General features: G+C 41.9%; 2 protein-coding genes across 5 annotated transcripts; both read right to left on the reverse strand.

The window, feature by feature from the left end:
* Nucleotides 1-8262: 8262 nt before the first annotated feature.
* Nucleotides 8263-10090, reverse strand: LOC138630738 (EEF1A lysine methyltransferase 3-like). Its single transcript, XM_069715243.1, has 3 exons — nucleotides 9653-10090; nucleotides 9456-9567; nucleotides 8263-8902 (listed from the first exon to the last, which is right to left on the reverse strand). The coding sequence occupies exons 1-3, from the start codon at nucleotides 9812-9814 to the stop codon at nucleotides 8505-8507; spliced, it is 672 nt and encodes a 223-aa protein (XP_069571344.1). The 5' UTR covers nucleotides 9815-10090; the 3' UTR covers nucleotides 8263-8504.
* A 524-nt stretch (nucleotides 10091-10614) lies between these two features.
* Nucleotides 10615-17272, reverse strand: stx16 (syntaxin 16). 4 transcript variants are annotated; one of them, XM_069709713.1, is made up of 9 exons: nucleotides 16870-17272; nucleotides 14884-14895; nucleotides 14665-14772; nucleotides 14425-14565; nucleotides 14022-14184; nucleotides 13847-13935; nucleotides 13103-13246; nucleotides 12842-12922; nucleotides 10615-12194 (listed from the first exon to the last, which is right to left on the reverse strand). In XM_069709713.1, exons 1-9 carry the CDS (start codon nucleotides 16948-16950, stop codon nucleotides 12093-12095), a joined length of 921 nt encoding a protein of 306 aa, XP_069565814.1. In that variant the 5' UTR covers nucleotides 16951-17272; the 3' UTR covers nucleotides 10615-12092. The 4 variants fall into 4 exon arrangements, with proteins under 4 accessions (XP_069565814.1, XP_069565799.1, XP_069565821.1 ...); XM_069709698.1 differs by having other exon boundaries at nucleotides 16825-17272; XM_069709720.1 differs by lacking the exon at nucleotides 14884-14895.
* Between the last annotated feature and the right edge of the window lie 1205 nt (nucleotides 17273-18477).

The raw sequence follows: 18477 nt of genomic DNA on the forward strand, positions 1-18477 counted from the left end.
GCCGCAATTTATAAGTGTTTCATGTCAAATCATATATATATATGTGTGTGTGTATAGGAACTAGTTTCTCTGTCTTTGTTGACAAACAAATGTGTTTTTTTAGGTAGTTAAACACGATTCAATCCTCCATCATCAGTGGAGTCCTCTCAGCGCTGCATCCTGTTACTGACAAATTACAACATACAAACTGTTGGTCACTTTGTTTGATCAATAACGGAAACGTCTTCATTTGTTTTGGAATTCATCATGGAACTAAAATTCATATCCGAGTCCAAAAAGAGTCCGATGTAAAGTTACAACCATCGCTGCTGACGTGGGCTGATGGAGCCTTTTAATTTACTTTAAGTTTCTGAATACTCAAAATTCACTCGGTGCTTCATTGGGAACTTTGAATTGAAACTTGGTAGCTAAAGTGACTTTAAAACACTCCCAGGTATTTCATTTTTGTTTCAGTGTTTGACACATGAAAACTGCCTGAATCTGCTCTGAAAAACAAAAAAGCTGCGACCTGCTGCTCTACTGATTTAAAACAGAAATAAGTATTCCTGAAAGTGTTAAATAGTTTGGTCAGTTTTACCTTCATGCGCAGGCAGAATCCTTAATCGCACTAATATTCCTGCAGGTGAAACTTTCACTTGATTCTGAGCATCCAGAGTAAAGTTTAGTCGTACATGTGAGAAAAGTGAGCTCTGCTGTTCCACTCACAGTCGACATGAAGTGTTGCTGCCGATGTAGAAAAAAGCCAGGAAGTATTTTTGGGGTCATTTATGTGAAAATGTGACTGTTGTGAACGTCCTCCTGAGATTTTATTACATTTTGTAAGATTTCTGAATCTGTTTTGTCTTCGATCAGTGGAAATATATTTGTACAACATTGACACGACGTAAGGCTGTAATTTTGAAACGGAAAAGTTATCAAACTTTAGTCATTAATCACTTAAATCATGATATTTTCTACCTAAATATTTTGATGTTTGCACATAAATATCTAACAAGGTGACAGATAATCAGAACCAGCAATTGACTTTTGATATTTTACTGTGGAATTAGTTTTAATAGTGTTGCCTGTTGTTGTCAGTAAATTAATTATTGTAAAAAAGCACTCATCAAGCAATAAAAATCATGAAAGGCAGGTAATTAATTATTAGCATTTTTGTTTTTTACATGTAAATACACATATTTCCACCAATTAATTTCTTGTGTTAATAGATGTTTGATGAGATGAGAGAAGCTCTTTTTTTTTATTGGGACATATTTAGAGTAATTTTTTTTTTTTTTTACAGGAAGACCATTAGAGAAATAGAATATTTAACAAAAAATATTATCACAAAGAAAATATTCAGCTTATTCATGGCCTTATATTAATATAATATTAGGGGACCACTACGTCCATTTAATAGCTGTTCCAGAGCTCTCACTTTCATGACATATCTTCGTCTGCAGGTGAGTTTCTCCAGTTGTCGTGAACGATCCAATTTTTTTACATTTCTTTTTTTTTTTTTTTTAAACACTTGTAGAAATAAAAAAATTCATGACCTTGAAAACAGCAGATGAAAAAACTGTCACTGAGAAAGGATGACTTTAAAAAGACACTATGAAATATTTTTGTGAAAGCACTCCTGATTTTATTTATTGACATACTATACACACCAATGGCTTATTTTTTTTGCCAGAAATATCATCACACCAAATAACACATTCTACAGTTTAATCTACTTCCATTATCTCACAGCTAAATAAAATCTTCTATATACATAGCAATCAGCACCAATTAAACCAAACCTGCTTTACAAGAATAGTTTTGTAAAATAAATAGAGCTGTTTGAGATATTTTGTCAGATGTCAAAATTCCTACATTTCTATAAGAACAGTGATTACGTCACGTGTATTTGTTTTCACTACTCGGCCATTAAAAATAAAAACTCTAAAATTACACTGAAATTAGCCTCTGTGAAAATATCCACTACAAAATGCCATCGACTTTCATTTATGATCAGGGACAATAGCCAGTCAGCTGTTGTTAGATGTTTAATTTAATATATTGTACCAACCTTCAACCACATCTGAGACCTCAGACGGTGTCAGTTTCCATCTTCCTCCTCCTCCTCCTCCTCTTCTTCGTTTCCCTCAGTTGCACTTTCATCTTTTACCTCAGCAGAGCAGTAGAGGTCTCCCTCGGCTCTGATAACCTCCTCATTCACGTCATCCGTCACGTCATCGAGTGTCGTTTCCTCCTCCTCGTCTTCATCCGCTACGATAACAGTGTCTCCGGAGTTGTGGCTGCTGATGCTGCTGCAGGACAGCGTGTCTTCATCGGCGTGTCCACTTGACTCCTCGTGATGCTGCTGCTGCATTTGTCCCGTCTCAACACTGTCCTTTGAAACGTCCTCCTGCTCCACGTCAACAAAGACCATCCCGTCAGAGTTCACGTCCTCTCCCACATCGAGGCACCCCGAGTCCTCGCCTCCGTTCTCTGGATCCCACAGCTCGCCCACCTCCTCCTCTTCGTTCTCGGAGTCCGGCGCCGTGTGTTTCCTGATGCGGTTCACCACGTCCCACAAGGACTCCGGATACCGCGGCTCTGCTTTGAGCGCAGCAGATGGTGGGAAGTCCGGCGAAACACTCTCCTCTCGAGGTGGAGGAGTAGAGCTGGGAGGAAGCAGCGGCGGTGAATCAGAGGGAGAGGAAGATGAGAAGCGAAGGGGTTCTTCACAGGGGTCAAGAAAAAGAGGAGGAGGGACAGCTCGTGGGATGTCAGGATTTAGAGGTGAAGGACGTGTGTCCAAAAGAGGAGCTGTGTCTGACTCATGTGGAGGAGAAAGAAGCTCGAGGGGTGACTGAGACGCCTCACAGGCTGAAGCTGAGGGAGGAGGGGAATCAGAGGCTTCAGCGTCCGGCAAAATATCAGTCTTTATTTGAGTTTGAGAGTCTGTAGCGTTGTTGTTGTTTATTATTTCTTCCCGCAGACCTGCAGGAAGCTCATCTGGGGGGTTTTGTGATTGGTCTTCAGTCATGTAACTTTCTTTTGTGCAAAAAGCATGCTGCTCTTGGTCATAATCAAAGTCTTGATGGAAAAGTTTGTCTACAGATGTGTGTATTGAAGGTTCGGTAGGATCCTCACTGACTTCTGTTGGTTGTAGCTCTTCGGTCACATCATCCTCTGATCGGACAACTTCCAGTTGTTGCTGCACGATGTCGACGTCTTTGGCGTTTTCTTTAGATGTTTCAGGTGTTTGCTCCAAAAGCCTCGCAGGTTGCTCATCAGCTTCTTCTGTTTGTTGCTTTTCAGCTTCTTCTGTTTGTTGCTTTTCAGCTTCTTCTGTTTGTTGCTTTTCAGCTTCTTCTGTTTGTTGCTTTTCAGCTTCTTCTGTTTGTTGCTTTTCAGCTTCTTCTATTTGTTGCTTTTCAGCTTCTTCTATTTGTTGCTTTTCAGCTTCTTCTGTTTGTTGCTTTTCAGCTTCTTCTGTTTGTTGCTTTTCAGCTTCTTCTGTTTGTTGCTTTTCAGCTTCTTCTGTTTGTTGCTTTTCAGCGACACAAGCGGCGTCGTCCGGTTGTTCGCAGTCAAGTTGTTGCTGTGGCAACGCCTCCTCTGTCATATCAGGAGACTCGATGTCGACCTCGTTTTCAATTTGATGCGATGTTTCACTACGTATGTCCTGGTCCTCAGCACCAAACAACGGATCTACTAAATCAAGAGGAGGAGGAGGAGGAGGAGGTGTCTGAGGAAGGGAGGAGGTTTCAGGATGAGGAGCGAGGTTTGCAACTGTATTAAGTGCAGCCAGCTCAGGATCAGGACCTTCCTGTAGGTTTGACCCTGAGATGTACGAGGTCGGTGTAAGATCAGAAGCTGAAAGCGAAGATGTATTGCAGAGGTCAGAAGGTTCACTTGTGCCTTTTTCACCTGAGGATTCAAGCAGAGGATCCTCAGTCGTTTCCGTTGCGTTTAAAGTTTCGGTGTCCGACTCGAGTTCTTGGTAGACGTCATTTGCTTCGGACATATCTGGCTGCTGAGATCCTGCAAAGTCCTCACCATCTTCACGTGTCACCTGATCTCCGTCTGCTGAACACACGGCGTCCTCTGCTTGCACAACCTCTGACAGATTCTGCGACCGTTCCTCCTGAGTTGACTCCTCTGGAGTTTGTTTAATTGCGTCATGGATCTCGTTTTCTACCGGAGGAGCGTCCGCCTCCTCGTCCTCGATGCACGAATCCAGGAAGGACGTGACATCTTCAGGTTGCTGCTCAGTGACGCAGTCCTTCAGAGAGATTCCCAGGATCCTCTCAGCGCGCTCTTCCAAGGTTTCCCTCTCGGAAACCGGAGAAGACGACATGCAGGGTAAAGAGATTTCACTCTCTTCCTCGTCTTCCTCTTTCTCCAAAAGTCCCGGGTCTAAATCCGACTGCGGACTTTCATTCGTTAACGGCATCACTACTGCGTTTTGCTCAGTTGTCACATCTTGATTTGCCTGACAGTTTAAATCACTTGTTTGAATATTAAGTGCGCTGTCTTCGTCCTGTGCCGTGGAGTCTAAATAGTGGACGTGCTGTTTCTTGGGTGACGGGATCAGCTCCATTTTGACAACGACACATGCTCTGTCGATGACCAGCAGACCTTTACTGTCCTCCGTGTCCTCTTCCACGTCCAACCTTACCTCAATATCCATCGGTTCACTACTTACATCGGCAGAATCGTGTCCGTTTTGTTCTGATTCATCTTCATCGCCGTTTACCTTCAAACAACATGTGGAGGAAGTCTCAGTTTCAGGCTTGCTGGTGAAACTCGGCTGCCTCCACAAAGGATACCTGACAGACACGGGATGCACCGCAGAATCAGCATCGCTTGTGTTTTCTTTTTCCGGTGACACGTCATCCGTCTCTGCTTTGTCTGGCAGATTATCTGCAGGTATCTCCTTCTCCGTGCAGACCGGCGTTTCCTTCTGTTTGTCTGCGATGTTTCTCACGTCTGAAGTATGCGACGGCTCTGCGAGTGTTGGTGCTCTGAAGTCCACTTCGTCTGCGAGCTTGTGCGTTTCGCTGACCTCACCTCTGTCCCCGACACCTTCAGGAACCGCTCCTGTTTCTGTGCGTTGGATGTTTGCTTGGGACGTGTAGAGCGGTAAAGATGGAGTTTCGGTGGTGCCCGCTATTCGAGACACCAGGCAGAATATGGTCATCCCGCCTGTCTTTTTGTTCAGCCTGAACTTCCTTCCTTCGATGACCTTGGAGGATGTTTCCTGGAGTATTCTTGGGTGCTGAACTGCTTGTGGATGCTGCAGAGACGGCATCCCTTCATGCTGTGCGTGCCGTGTGTTCTGGACACTGATGGGACTGCCGGCCTGTAAAGCGTCCGCTGCCTGTCTTCGGTGCTTCAACCATTCAACCTCTGTGCAGGTTTTACTCTCCCCTGGCTTTGTAAGTTGTTTCCCTGTCTTTTGTTGATCTTGCACATCTACGGGGACGTCCCGCTTCCTCGGCATGGACTGGGACCAGTAGGTCTGTCTCTTCCACTCCGGCTCCCAACTGGTGTCACGGTGCATTACATGGGAACTTTTATGTGGGCTGTTGTAAGGAGGAGGAGGAATATAACCAGGAGGCTGGCTGAACGTCCTCCTTTGGTAGCCGGCGTTTTCCTTCATGTCCAGCGTGTGGTTTGCGTCGGGGGCAGGAGCCTGTGATGGATAGTAGGCTGGAGCGTGCTGTCGGCCCTCTCTATCCCACAGCCCGGACCGTCTGATGCTCGCAGATTGTTGGACGTGTTGCAGTGCTGCCACTTGCGGATCCGTCCCTGTCCGGCGGTCCCTCTCCGGAGCCCGGCTGCTCTCCACCAGCCCCTGTGAGGCTCCTCTTAACTCCGCCTCTATCCGTCGTCTCCTCGGCAGTGAGTGACTGTACCGAGCTGCCCAAGCCTCCAGCTCTCGGTAGCTGCTGTCGCTCCTCTTAGCAGGAACCTCCCTGTTGTAGTGGACCGGGCTGCAGGGCTCCCACCTCCTCTGCCACCCCTCTCTCGGAAATCCTCTGTCGTAGTCCCTCGGGGCTCGGTGAGCTGGTGTCCACTCTCTGTCTCTGGCTTCCTGTGACTGGTAGTCTCCCAGGTCCTGGTGGTGCTGAGGGTGGCGGTCCAGAATGAAGGGGAAATGGGAAGATGAAGGGGCGCTCATCTCTGGGTCCGTCCAGTTGGTGTACTCGTGTAGGACTCCTGCCGTTCTTGATCCGGGTAAAGTCCAGTAACTGGAGTCCCTGCTTTGATCCTGCTGCTCCCCGTAATATAGCGGATAATGGGATGACTGATGTCTGTCATGATAGCTGTGGGTGAAACGGTGGAAACAAGTGTGAGCAATTGATAAACATGTCACCAGTACTAGTGTAAATACTTCACCATATCTGTACACTCCAAAGCACATATTTATTAAGTAGAAATAGTGTGTTGCAAAAAAACTGCAAGCAAGTTTTTTTCTCACCCAGAAGAGTTGATTTTTTTAAAACTGGACGGTGCAAACTAAGATTGAATATCTCAAAAAATGGCAGCAAACTCTTTCATCATCAAAAGACAGAAGCGTTCAACTCACTCATGTGTACAGTTTCTCCCAGGAACGGTCCCGAATTTGGAGTAAAGATGCGAATGTCCCTGATTCTCAGACCAGAAATCCATCATTTGGTCTCATCCACAGATCTGAATGGAAAAAAGAAAAATACTTATAAATATTGTCTGCATTTTCTTAGATTGCCTAAAATGTTATGATTTTAAAAACAGACAAAAGAGTTTATTAATATCAAATGTCCCATAAATTTGCTCTAGGAAAACAAGTTCATAAGAGTTTCACCAGAAATGTAATACTTTTAGCGTCTGTTTATGTAAAAATATCTAAAACAGCGAACACATACCTTCAGTTGCTTTTTTTTTTTTTCTTCAAATTTTTGTCCCGGCTGCTCGTACAGTGACTTGAGGTCTAATGAAGTCCGAACAGGGACACTAGTTTTAAGAGGACACCGGTTTTCAGTCCCCCTCCCACTTTTCTATCACACACACACACACACACACACACACACACACACACACACACACACACACACACACACACACACACACACACACACACACACACACACACACACACACACACACACACACCTCGCCATTCAAAGCTCATGCAGGCCAGTATGCCCAGTTTAAACAGTGGAGGAAGTTATTGATCAGTTTTTCTTTATTTCCATCACTGCCCTCTAGACTCACATAAAACTAAAGACTAAATGGGGGTCCGAAGTTTGTGCAACATGAATAAAAAGTAACATAGATTAAGGTTTGAAGCAGAAACACACCGTCGAGTGTTAGGTAAAGTTGACTTTAGTGTATTGAAATCTACAGTAGTTTTAAAGGCTATTTATTATCAAATATGTCAATATATGTCAAGTGAAGAATTTTTGTTGCAAATGTAATTTGGACATTTCCTTTGCATGACGGTCGCGTGGGAGGCGGTGGGCGCGACGGCGAGCAGACTCTGCACGCAGAGATAGGGATCTGTTGTTTTGTCGGCTGAATTGTAGCCGCGGGAGCGACGGGCAGCCGCCGGGTCGTCTCCCTTTCTCTGAAACTCTCCAGCGTAACAAACAGGCTTTCCTTTTCTGAACAGAAAGTCTGTACATCAGCAGAGTGCAGGAGAGACGGGATGAAGCACAGACAGCGGCAATCTGTTGGTGTTGACACAGTAGTTTGGGATGGGATCGATTTTGTTTTGGGGGTTTTATATAACTTAATCAAAACAATATTGTATTGAATAGTGAGGACATATAGACCAAGAGGGTGATATTTCCATGCACGTGTACTTTGATGCTGCTCACAGTCTGCGCAAGTTCTGTTGCAGTGATGTTGCTGATGGTCAGGGATGTGCACCCTGAGTCAGTGGATGCCGGTAATATTTCAAAGCTCCTAAAAAACCTGCTCTAAAATTCCAACTATTTTTCAAACACCTTGAATAATCTTTAAAAAGCAGCAACAATCAAAGTTTTACACAATTAGTTTGCTTTATCAGGACGATGTGGATGTCTTTTGATCAGATTTAATTGACACCGACTGCCACATAAGAAAATAATCTTGCAGATGTTGCAGGATACGGCTGATCTGAATCACCCTGAGAGCTCGTGCATCAGTGCCATTAGACTTCCTGCTACAGATTATTTTTTGATCATTATTGACAAAATATCTAAAATCACAAATTTTAAGACCACTGTCAAACAGTCAGAGGACTAATTAAAGACACGTGACATGTTTAATTTTTTTTTTTTTACTTGTAACCACGTTAAAATATTTATTGTAAAAAACACAATTGGAGTTGTAACAAGTGAGATATTAACAGGATATCACAGATTTCTGAAGTGACTGAAAATAGACGGCATAACAGACACAGTATAAATACATAAATAAAGCTGTTGTTTCTGATTGTGGTGCATTTTTCACTGCTGTCACTCTGATCTGCACAGTTGCAGTCCTCCAGCAGCTTTCTCCTGCTGTCACTGGTCTGTTTTTAAAGAAGCTCTGTAGATATTATTGTTTTGTTTGTCATCACGATGCACGAGCTCCACGTTAAATCTGCTCGCTAGATGCTCCTCATAGAAAACGTGAGTCTGATGCTCTTTTCGCATTTTGGATGAGAGATACACGAAGGCACCGTTCTTGCACAGATGAACTAGTGTCTTCACGACCAGTGGGTACGTCTCTGGCAGGTAAATTATATCTGCACAAAGCGCCAGGTCCCAGTCGGAGGGGAAGTTCATGTGGTCCTCGCCCCAAGAAAGTGGTCGGACAGCGGGAGGGAAGGAAGGCCAACCGCTGCAGGGCCTGTTAGCAGAGACGTTGGCCTCCAGATGTGGAAGAGCCATAGGGAGGTCTGTTAGAGTCACATCTGCACCTGAAAGAAAAAGTCAAAAGTTTAGACACACTAGTCATTCAAGGGTTTCTCTTTATTTGTTTATTTTCACCATTTCTGCATGTTAGAACATTAAAAACACTACTACAATTAATTCCTTCTTATTGATCAATGTGTCAATCAGACAACATCGGTCTATTGAGGTTTATAGTTTGTCACGAAGGGAAACTTTAGTTATCCAAGCAAGATAAATCTTAGTTTATTAAGTAAGTTAAACTTAAGTTTCAAAGTTCAAATCTATGACTTTTTTTCTGAATCAATCTGTCAAATGACTGACATAAATAATCTTGAAATGTTGCCTTTGTTCTTTACATTTTGACATTATTCTTGAAACGGTATTTCAACTTTATTCTTGACATTTAAACTTTATTCTCAACATGTTTGACTGTATTTGAGACATTTTAACGATATTATCAAAATTTAAAAAAAACCCATCTTCCTCCACTTTTTTTTTTTTTTGGGGGGGGGGGGGGTATTATTATTATTTGTGGACCTGATAGTCTGTCGTAGTACAACTTTGAATACATAAACATACCGAGTCGAGCAGCCAGGATACCGACCACCCCGGTGCCTGCTCCGAGCTCGATGACCCGCTTCCCCGTCAGCTGCACGGGTTTCTCCTCGAAGTAACGGCACAGGTGTAAAGCCTGTGGACACAATCAAACAACGTCAGTGCACAACACGCAATGATACCTACGCGTGAAGCGAGGTGACTGAACCGTGAGCTCTTACGGCTTCCCAGACCCGAGCAGCCACGCCGAGGTTCGCCCCGAACAGCTGTCTGATCCGCAGCTCCTCGCCCACCAGGCTGTACACGGTATCCTGGGAAAACGTGTCGCTGAACAGGCGGTCGTCCACAGGGAACGGGTCGTCTTCGTGCCCAGAAGAAGTCATGTTTAGCTGGTAGAAATAAAGCCGGATTCATGCGGTGCAAACGGCGTCGTCACCGTTAAAAGCTCGGTGGTCTTCCAGGCCAAGAAGAGAAACGCCAGCATTGTGGAGCGAGTCGCAACCAGCTCGTAGCTACATAATTAGCATCAAGTTACAGGAGGGTTTTTTTTTTAGTTTCAACCTTATGGAGAAAGATTTGAATTAAACTTCCTGTAAAAGGCTCAATGCATTACTTCACTATAAGTTGAATAAAGGAGAGATTCGTATGTGTCGTTAAGCCTTGATTGTACATTTGAAAGTGAGGCTTTTACTTTGAAATGTAACAAAAACACCGTTTCCGGGTTAGAAATTCCTGTTAAATCTAAACCAAAAAAACATGTTTTCCTCAAAGGGGCACTGTGCATAATACAGTGAAGTGCAGTATTGAATACCATCAAATTAATAATTATTTCAGCCTTAAACTAGAAGTTTAGGTATTTAGCTACAACCACTATTTGTTGGCTTTTGCTCCCTTGTTGTTGTTTATTTAAATTGACCTGATTCTTAACAGGAGTTTGGTGTGGCAGAGTAAAACCAGCGCGGTTGAGTCATCTGCCTGCACATAACAATTACTCTACTATCGATTACTCAAATCTAAAGAAAATTTAAAGGGATGACATTCAAATTTCCTTAAGTCCTTAATTTTTACATTTGAGGAAAAACACCTATATATATACATATTGGCTATTTTTGCTTAAAAATGACTAAATAATTAAAAATAATTGATCAAATTTCAACCTTGCTGCAGTTCAAAACACACAAAACACCATTATGTTCCAGGTTTATTAAAAAAAACAAAAAAAAAACGTTGCCGTCTCCTCACCTGCTTGTTTTGGATAAACAATACGAAAAGTGAAGTACCACTAGGACATAACTATTTTTTTCACACACAACTTCACATCAATGACACAGATGATTTAACAGGTGTATAAAGTGTAGAATCAAGTACAGATATGTTGAATAAAGCTCTTCATTACTTCAGTTTATCGATCTTTAAAGAACATATAAAGAATCTCCAACACAGCCAAATGAAATGTCATGAGGCTAATCCGAAAAAAAAAAAAAAGGGAAAAAATAACTCAATGTTGTCTTCAAATGTCTGGTAGTGTTGGACTACATCACAGTTTCCTCAGTGGAGTGGACAGTAAGTATTGGGTTCAGACCACACATACACTCAACTCGGTATACAGCAAACCTCCCACAAACAGCACACATCTGGATTATTTGAAGTTATTAGAAAATAAATAAATTCTTTCTTCTTTTTTTTATCATACAGATGACAGTAGTATTACATCCATAACATAACATAACCCCCCCCCCCCAGGCCTCAATATGTGCAAACTGCAAGGTTTTTTTGTTTTTTTAAAAAAAGGTATCACTTTTTGCAAGGACCATGGACAACAGAAACAAGTGTTTTAAAATGAGCACTTCATGAAAAAGTGTGACGCAGGTTTGAATTTAAAATTACAGGATGAAGTGGAGGAGGTTCGTGGCTGTGTTCACCCTCCTCAGGACAACAGTGGAGCAATAAGGACTTCAGTATCATTGTTATTAATGTAGGGATATTTAAAAATAATAATAATAAAGTGGTCCTTAAACCAGAGGAATATTTTGGAACAGAATGGCCTTTCTTGTTATGTGCTACTGCCCTAATACAAAACATTCCCCTTGTGTTTCTTAAGGGAAAATACTAAGCCAGGACGTAAATGTAATGTTGAATTGAAAATAATTTTGCAGTAAAAAAATGTAATTTACTGCATGTTTTTTCACAAACATTCATTCTTGTCACATTTCCCCGACAAACTAAAATGTCTGTAATGATATTAGACCGAAACGATGCATTTTCACAACATCACAATTCGTGCTTTGAGTTTAAACAGAGAACGCTCTGCTTTAGCATTTTAACACTGGTAATTCCAGTTTCATACGCCACAAAGTGTTTTGTTTTGTTACGACACAGACATGTTGGTCAGGTTCGACTAATCTCTGGCGCATTCTTGACAGTCGCTTTATAAAATAGCTTCGGCTCAAAACAAACTGTTGATTGTTTTATCTCGGTTCAAATCAACCAAAACATCTTCTCCACGAAGACCAAAGCAAAGATGTGCAGTTCTTCTTGTCGTTTCCTGGTTGGTGTGAAAGGCCGTCACCTTCGTTTGGAGTAGAATCAACTTCTCAAGTCCACACAGATGCACAACAAACAAGCCAGACAGAAAAAAACAAAAGCCGGAGGAATGCATGATTAAAACTTTGTTCCAAAAAGAATAAAAATTAGAACAATGACTATGATGACGAGGATCAAAATGACCAGCATCTTTCTGTTCTTCTTCTGATACTGTTCCGCCTGCAAAGAAAACAAAAGCCACGTCAGACTAGATATTGTGTAATATAAAGTGTTCTTTTCCTGGTTTTAAAGGTTGAAAGACTTTAGAAAAGTGATTTCACTTTCTAAAAACTCACCAGACTCTTCAAGCTCTTCTATTATTTGCCTTTACCCATTCAGGTCATAATATCCTCATTACTCACTTCCTCCAGGATTTAAAAAAATTTTTTTTAAACGATTGTTGCAATTAAAAATGTTTGATTTTGTAGTGGATTTATTCAAAAATTGTTTAAAAGTTTAACGTGAGTTTTTTGCAGTAAAATTGCAGACATTAATTCTGACTGTGGTTTGGAGTTTAGTTTCTGTTCTGTGTCATGTTTTAATATTCAGATGTCAACCTCATTTTACAGCTTCCTAATTGTTGTCAGCCAAATTAAAACTGTGTTAAATAACCGCTGATGAAAAGTGAACTTTTCCTGCTGTTTCTGCTTCACACTTAAACGTTTTCTGCTGCGATGTGTGATATTGTGAAGGAGTTGTGATGTATTGATTATAGCGGAGTTTCATTAGTGCTTCAGATAAAAAAAATAAAAATAAACATAATCTTTCTTTGAGGTGGAAAAACAACAGAACTGCTCTCAATATCTTGTAGACATTATTATGTTTACCTTTTGTAACTGTTTCATACCGTCTTCTGTTTTAACACAAGCCTGCTCCACATTGAAGTCGATTCGGTCGAGAACGGTGCCCTGAGGGAGAAAAGCAAGGAATTATAGGGAGAAGAAAATCATCTCTGTTGCAGATTATTTACTTTATACAAATGATACTCTGGTATGTTATTAGCAGTTTGTTGTAGATTGCGGAGTTTACTTTGCCCTAAATGTCAGTTATTGATCTGTGAGTGGGAGTCTTGTTTTTGCTTCAGATACCTGCTCCACCACCATCCCAGCCAGCTCCCGGAAAATCTCATTCAGATCCGAGATGGACTGAACGATCTGTCGGATCTCCCTCTCTCGCTCTTCAACCATAACCGAGTTCTGCTCCACCAGCATCAGCTGGTCGTCCGTGAACCCCTGAAACACAAAAGATTAAAGCGATAAATACAAAAGGACAGCATTGAATGAATGATATAGAAAGCTGCAGGTTGCCGGGATCGGCTCCTTCGGTTTGTGACGTATGAAACCCAGCGGTCTGTTTTTGAGGTTATCATTGGTACATTTCTCAGCCACGGTGTTGAATGTTTATTACAGTAATAATGTCTCTTCTATTATATAGAAACAAGGTTAAAAACGTGTTTTTATTAAGTCCTCAAATGTCATCTTAGTTTGCTTATATTTTCAAATGAATTTCTTTTTTTTGTTTTTGTTTTATTTCTCCACATATTAGCGGTACTAATTGAGGCCACTTCCTGTCTTCGAGTGGTATTAGTTAAAAGTGACAAAACCCGGTGTTAATAAGTATAAATGCTAAATTCAAATGTACACTCAGTAGTAATTGGTAGAAACGTTGATTCTGAATGTATGTTTATGTATTTTTCAAGTCTTAATTGTGCTCATGAGATAAGTAATATTGTTTATTTTCTTGAGCTACATACACAGTGCAGCTTTGCAAAATGTAGTCCAACTCTCACTGGGTTTGCTCGAACAAATTATTGCTTTTTAAAACCCACTCACCTTATCATAAAGAGCTAAATCTTCATCCTCTTCCATTAAGGGCCCCGAGTCAAAAAAGTGCTTTGATCTCTCCTCTCGATTCTTCATACCTGGCGGATAAAACAATGACACGACGCTCAGTCGGCAGTAAAACAACAGGAGGATAAAAAGAGACACAGCGTGAGACTCTTCTTACGTTTTAGGTAGCCGGACTGCGTGTGCCTAAAATTAATGGACAGGTCCTGCAGGCTCTGAGCCAGAGACGAGACCACGTTTCTCAGGAGTCTCTCCTCCTGCTCGGTGCAGTGGCCACAGCGAGACTGCAAACCGGTCACGGCTCGCTGGCATCGATGAAACATCTGCAACGACCGTAAAAACTGTGAGCTCGCACGGGAGAGCGATGTTCCCTTTCAGCTTCTTTCTCATCAACTCCTGTCAGATATTTTCACATCCGCCAGTGGATCAATACTAAACGATGCTCTCAGAAATACTTCACTGTCTCCAAGCTAAACAAAAATGTCCATTTGACGTGTCAGTAAAAAAAATATCATCTTTTAATGTCTAAAAATAAGCAGCATGCGTATCGCAGCACTGTGTACCTGTGTGATCTCCTGCGTAGTGATTTCTATTGCGTGCTCCTCTTCGCTACTGTCGTCCAGTGTGGGGCGGTTCATGTGTTTGTCATGAAGTAAGGCCAGGTCCTTCATCTTCTGTCGTACCCGTGTGATTTCATACTGGATCTGAAAGGCGGTGATCACCAGTTACAAATCATGTAAATACTTTGTTTTGGACACCAGCTGCGGTGGGAAGGACCGGTCGGGCCGAGCGCACTCATTCACCTCATCGACGCCCTCGATCCATTTGGGAGGCAGCTTCTTGGTGACTCCGATGGCAGCTTCGGGATCCAGACTGATCCCCGACACCAGCGCCATCCGATCGTCAGCCAACTTAAAAACACAAGTCATTCTCTGTTCAAACATTTGACATCGTACTTCAACAGTGTGATGGTGCGCTAATTTATGCTTCCAGAGTAATTCTACCACAGAGTGAAACAATACCTCATCAAGCTCCTAATGTGAGTGGCAGATAGCAGAGTGGTCCCATCCAACAGAGGACAAGGAAAAAGGTGAGAAAGACAGAAGTAACAGAGTGAGGTCCGGAAACTCAGCAGAGAATAGAAAATATGTGTTTTTGAATACACTAAAAACAACAAATTACTTTGAAAACAATGAATGATGATCACTTTAAAACAGAAGGTTTGGCTGTTAATATTCATTCTAGCCATCTTCATAATATATATACTGTGTTTAAAAGGTGTAAAGTTAGTGTGACTGCAGAGATAAATCATCCAGAAAGGAGAGGAGAAATGGTTGAGAAGGCTGAGTTTAACAAAAAAAGGAAGAAGAACATTTTTTTTTAGGACAGTTTAAAGTGTGCAGGATATTTATTATTATCACAATCTCCAATCTGTGTGTTTGTCTTGACTTGTTTCAGTTGACAAACAGGCCTGCTGCCTTCTTACAAAGTCACTTATTTAAAACCTGAGCGTAGAGCAGCTTCAGTAACCTCACCGAGTAGTTTTAGTTGAGTCGTTGCTTTTTATACTGTGCAGCTACTGTATACCTGTGAATATGTGTTTATTCCGATCGCTCTGATGTAAAAAAATAAATTAAATAAAGCACTTCAGGCACTTTTTTTTTTTTTTTAAAGAGATTTCCCTTCGAAAGCTCCATTCATGGTCGACTGAAGCTAATTTAATGACTTATAATTTCATCACCAAGTAGACGACATCTAAATCAACTGTGTTTTACGACAGGTGCGGATGAAGCCGATGACGACAAACACAGAACACAAGCGTTACGAGACAAGAACAGTATTCGACTTGTGTTGTGATCTGGAGGCCGCAGCATCACTGCTGGCGTCGTACAACCTTTTAAAGTGCGAGTTCAAATCATTTTGTGGCGCTGAAAGATCAAGTTTTCTATAATGTGTGCCATCGGGAAAGGCAGAGTGACGAAGAAAACAGTAGTTTTGATGCCGAGCCGTTTTTATTTAGAAACGCCGCGTGGAAGCTTTACAACTAACTGATGGTAGATCCTGACAGGTTCGTCGTCTCTGGGCGAGCAGGCTGGAGGAAACTAATGTACCTCAGCGCGCAGGTGACCAGTTAAAATATTCCCATCCGAGTGTGAATGTCACATGTCGGCTCCACCCGTCTGCTCAGAAAAATGGGAAGATGACGTGTTGGCTGTACGTACTGCGGGGTTACTTGTAATAGTGCAAATAGATAACGAGTGGGTTTTCATCAGCCAACGATTAAGTCCTAATCGATTAGCTGCTCGGTCTTTGAAAACGTCAGAAAACGGTGAAAGATGTGAAGGTGTTCAAACATTCACATTTGAGGAGCTTGCGGTGAAGGAATTTAGACGTTTCACTTCTAAACTACTCGGCTGACTTGCTTTCATTGGTGCTGCACCAGAAATGCACACAAGTGAAAATATCAGCTGTAACTCAGGAATCTTCTTCAGGATCATCACAGAGCTTCTGTGTTTTTTCTTGTTTCACATTATTTGAGTGCAGCATGAGAAAAATCAGGTCACAGACACAGTTGAATCCGGACTACATCAAAGGGCCACAGCACAGGTTTGTTTCACTGCAGGTGGACGTTTAAAACATGCTTCGACTTTCACATCACACCAAATTTAATCGAACAAAAAAAACAACCATTATTTATCTGTACTTCTTTTCAATAAAAAGCCGTATCACGGGTGAATATCGCTGTAGATATTTAGCATGTCCTCCTCCTCCATCACAACAATCAATCAACCCCTGAGGTTAAACTACAGGCCACAGACAGACAAACAAACAAACAAACAAACAAACAACGTCCAGGGACATCATTAAACAAAGCACACACAGTAGGATCTAGCTACCAGGCTTAGTGACTGGCTATATGCAAACACACACAGTAAAATGTCAAAACGATGCAGACCACTCACCGCAGCATTGCTACGTGTACTCAGACGGGGGTCGTATGTACTCACTTGCTCAGCCAATATCTGCCGGTTTTGGATTGCATTGTTCCGCATTAACAAGAAGGCGTCGGTCAGACGCCGAGTGGCCATGACTGCCTTGCTCGATATCTAAGTTAAACACCGAACAAAGTGCGGCTCGGACGGTTATTTATTAAATGACGCGCAGCTAACAAACCCGCTTAGCTTTTAGCTTTCGCCTGCGATGAATGAGGAAAAGTCACGACGGAGCTCCTACTGCGGACAGAAAACCAGCTGACTCATACTCATCTGCGGAGCATCTCTAGCACTTGAGTTCAAAATAAGAAACATGACCGACGGCTTCTTGTCAAATGTTGGATTTTAACGTCAGATTGGCGTCGTTATTCCGCTTTAGGCAGCTACGGAAGTAGGAGAACATAAACATCTGCGTAAACCGCTTCTTCTTCTACTATTTATTAACCGGGGTGTCATCTGTCACTGATGGGAATCATCGCCGCCTACCGCCTCGGCGAAGAACAGCACAGACATGTTTACGTCAGGCGGATCAGTATACACTACACTACATTATTACATAATTACTACATACAAAAATCCTTAAATGGCGACGTTATACAAAAAGTATATTGTTCTAACAATCCAGTACACTATGTATCCTATAATGAAGTGAGACTACTATGGAGGTGGGGGTGATATGGCCCTCCAGCTGATCAATGAGAAATGAACTACCTCCAGAGGCTTCGATTAATTCTTCTTCTGGACAATCTCATGCAATTTAAAATCCTTCTTGGGGTAAAAACACACCTAGAAAATATCATTCAGCATGCTCACTCTGCAAAATCTCACTATATGTCAACACAAGGAGGAAGATTGAGACTCTTCCAATAAGTATCCATTACTAGTTTATCTAAATGTAATGAAAATATAAATATATAAAATATATATCAGCATTTGAATTTGGAGTTCAAACAAAATAACAGCGGTGATGCTAACTTTAATGATAACCACACCCTTTACCTTATGGTAAGTGCAATAAAAGCTTTGACGGGTACAGTAAACAGCTTTTTTCAGACCCCCCCCCCCCCCCCGTCACCTAAGGATGGCTATATATATATATAACCCAGAGGGTCAAAGTTCAAGGCCTCTGTTTATGATTAAGTAGTTTGTCCCAATTGTATACATACTACATGCAACAGCACCTAGGATTTAAGGGTAGTTATAGTAGGCTGCATGTTTCCATACTTGACATTATGAATGCACTCATGGCCTCAAAATACTGTTTGTATAATGAATTAAACACGAAAAAGAAAAGCCAGGGAATAAAAACAAAAAATAAATAAATAAGTAAAATGTAAGCACCGCTTAACTTGTTATTTCCCCTGAAGGGACTGATTTAGTCACATCTGCTCATTCACTCTGAAAGCTGCAGACCAGAGGGCCTGAACCTAATTCTGAAAATCCGCTTTTTTTTTTCTTTTTTTTTAATTTTTATTTTAGATAACGTCAATAAATGTGTGTGCGTGCGTTTGAGTGCGCGTGCAACACGCGCGAGGCGTTCCCACTAACAGTAATTATGGTGCTGAAAGCTCCTCCTCCGTCCATTCTTAATCCCTTTTATCCGCTCATTCCACAGCAGACATT

This window comes from Brachyistius frenatus, unplaced genomic scaffold (genome assembly GCF_029030835.1).
Source record: "Brachyistius frenatus isolate BFR_SWC_R1_liver_20210118 unplaced genomic scaffold, ASM2903083v1 Contig_4, whole genome shotgun sequence".
Classification (NCBI taxonomy): Eukaryota; Metazoa; Chordata; class Actinopteri; family Embiotocidae; genus Brachyistius; species Brachyistius frenatus.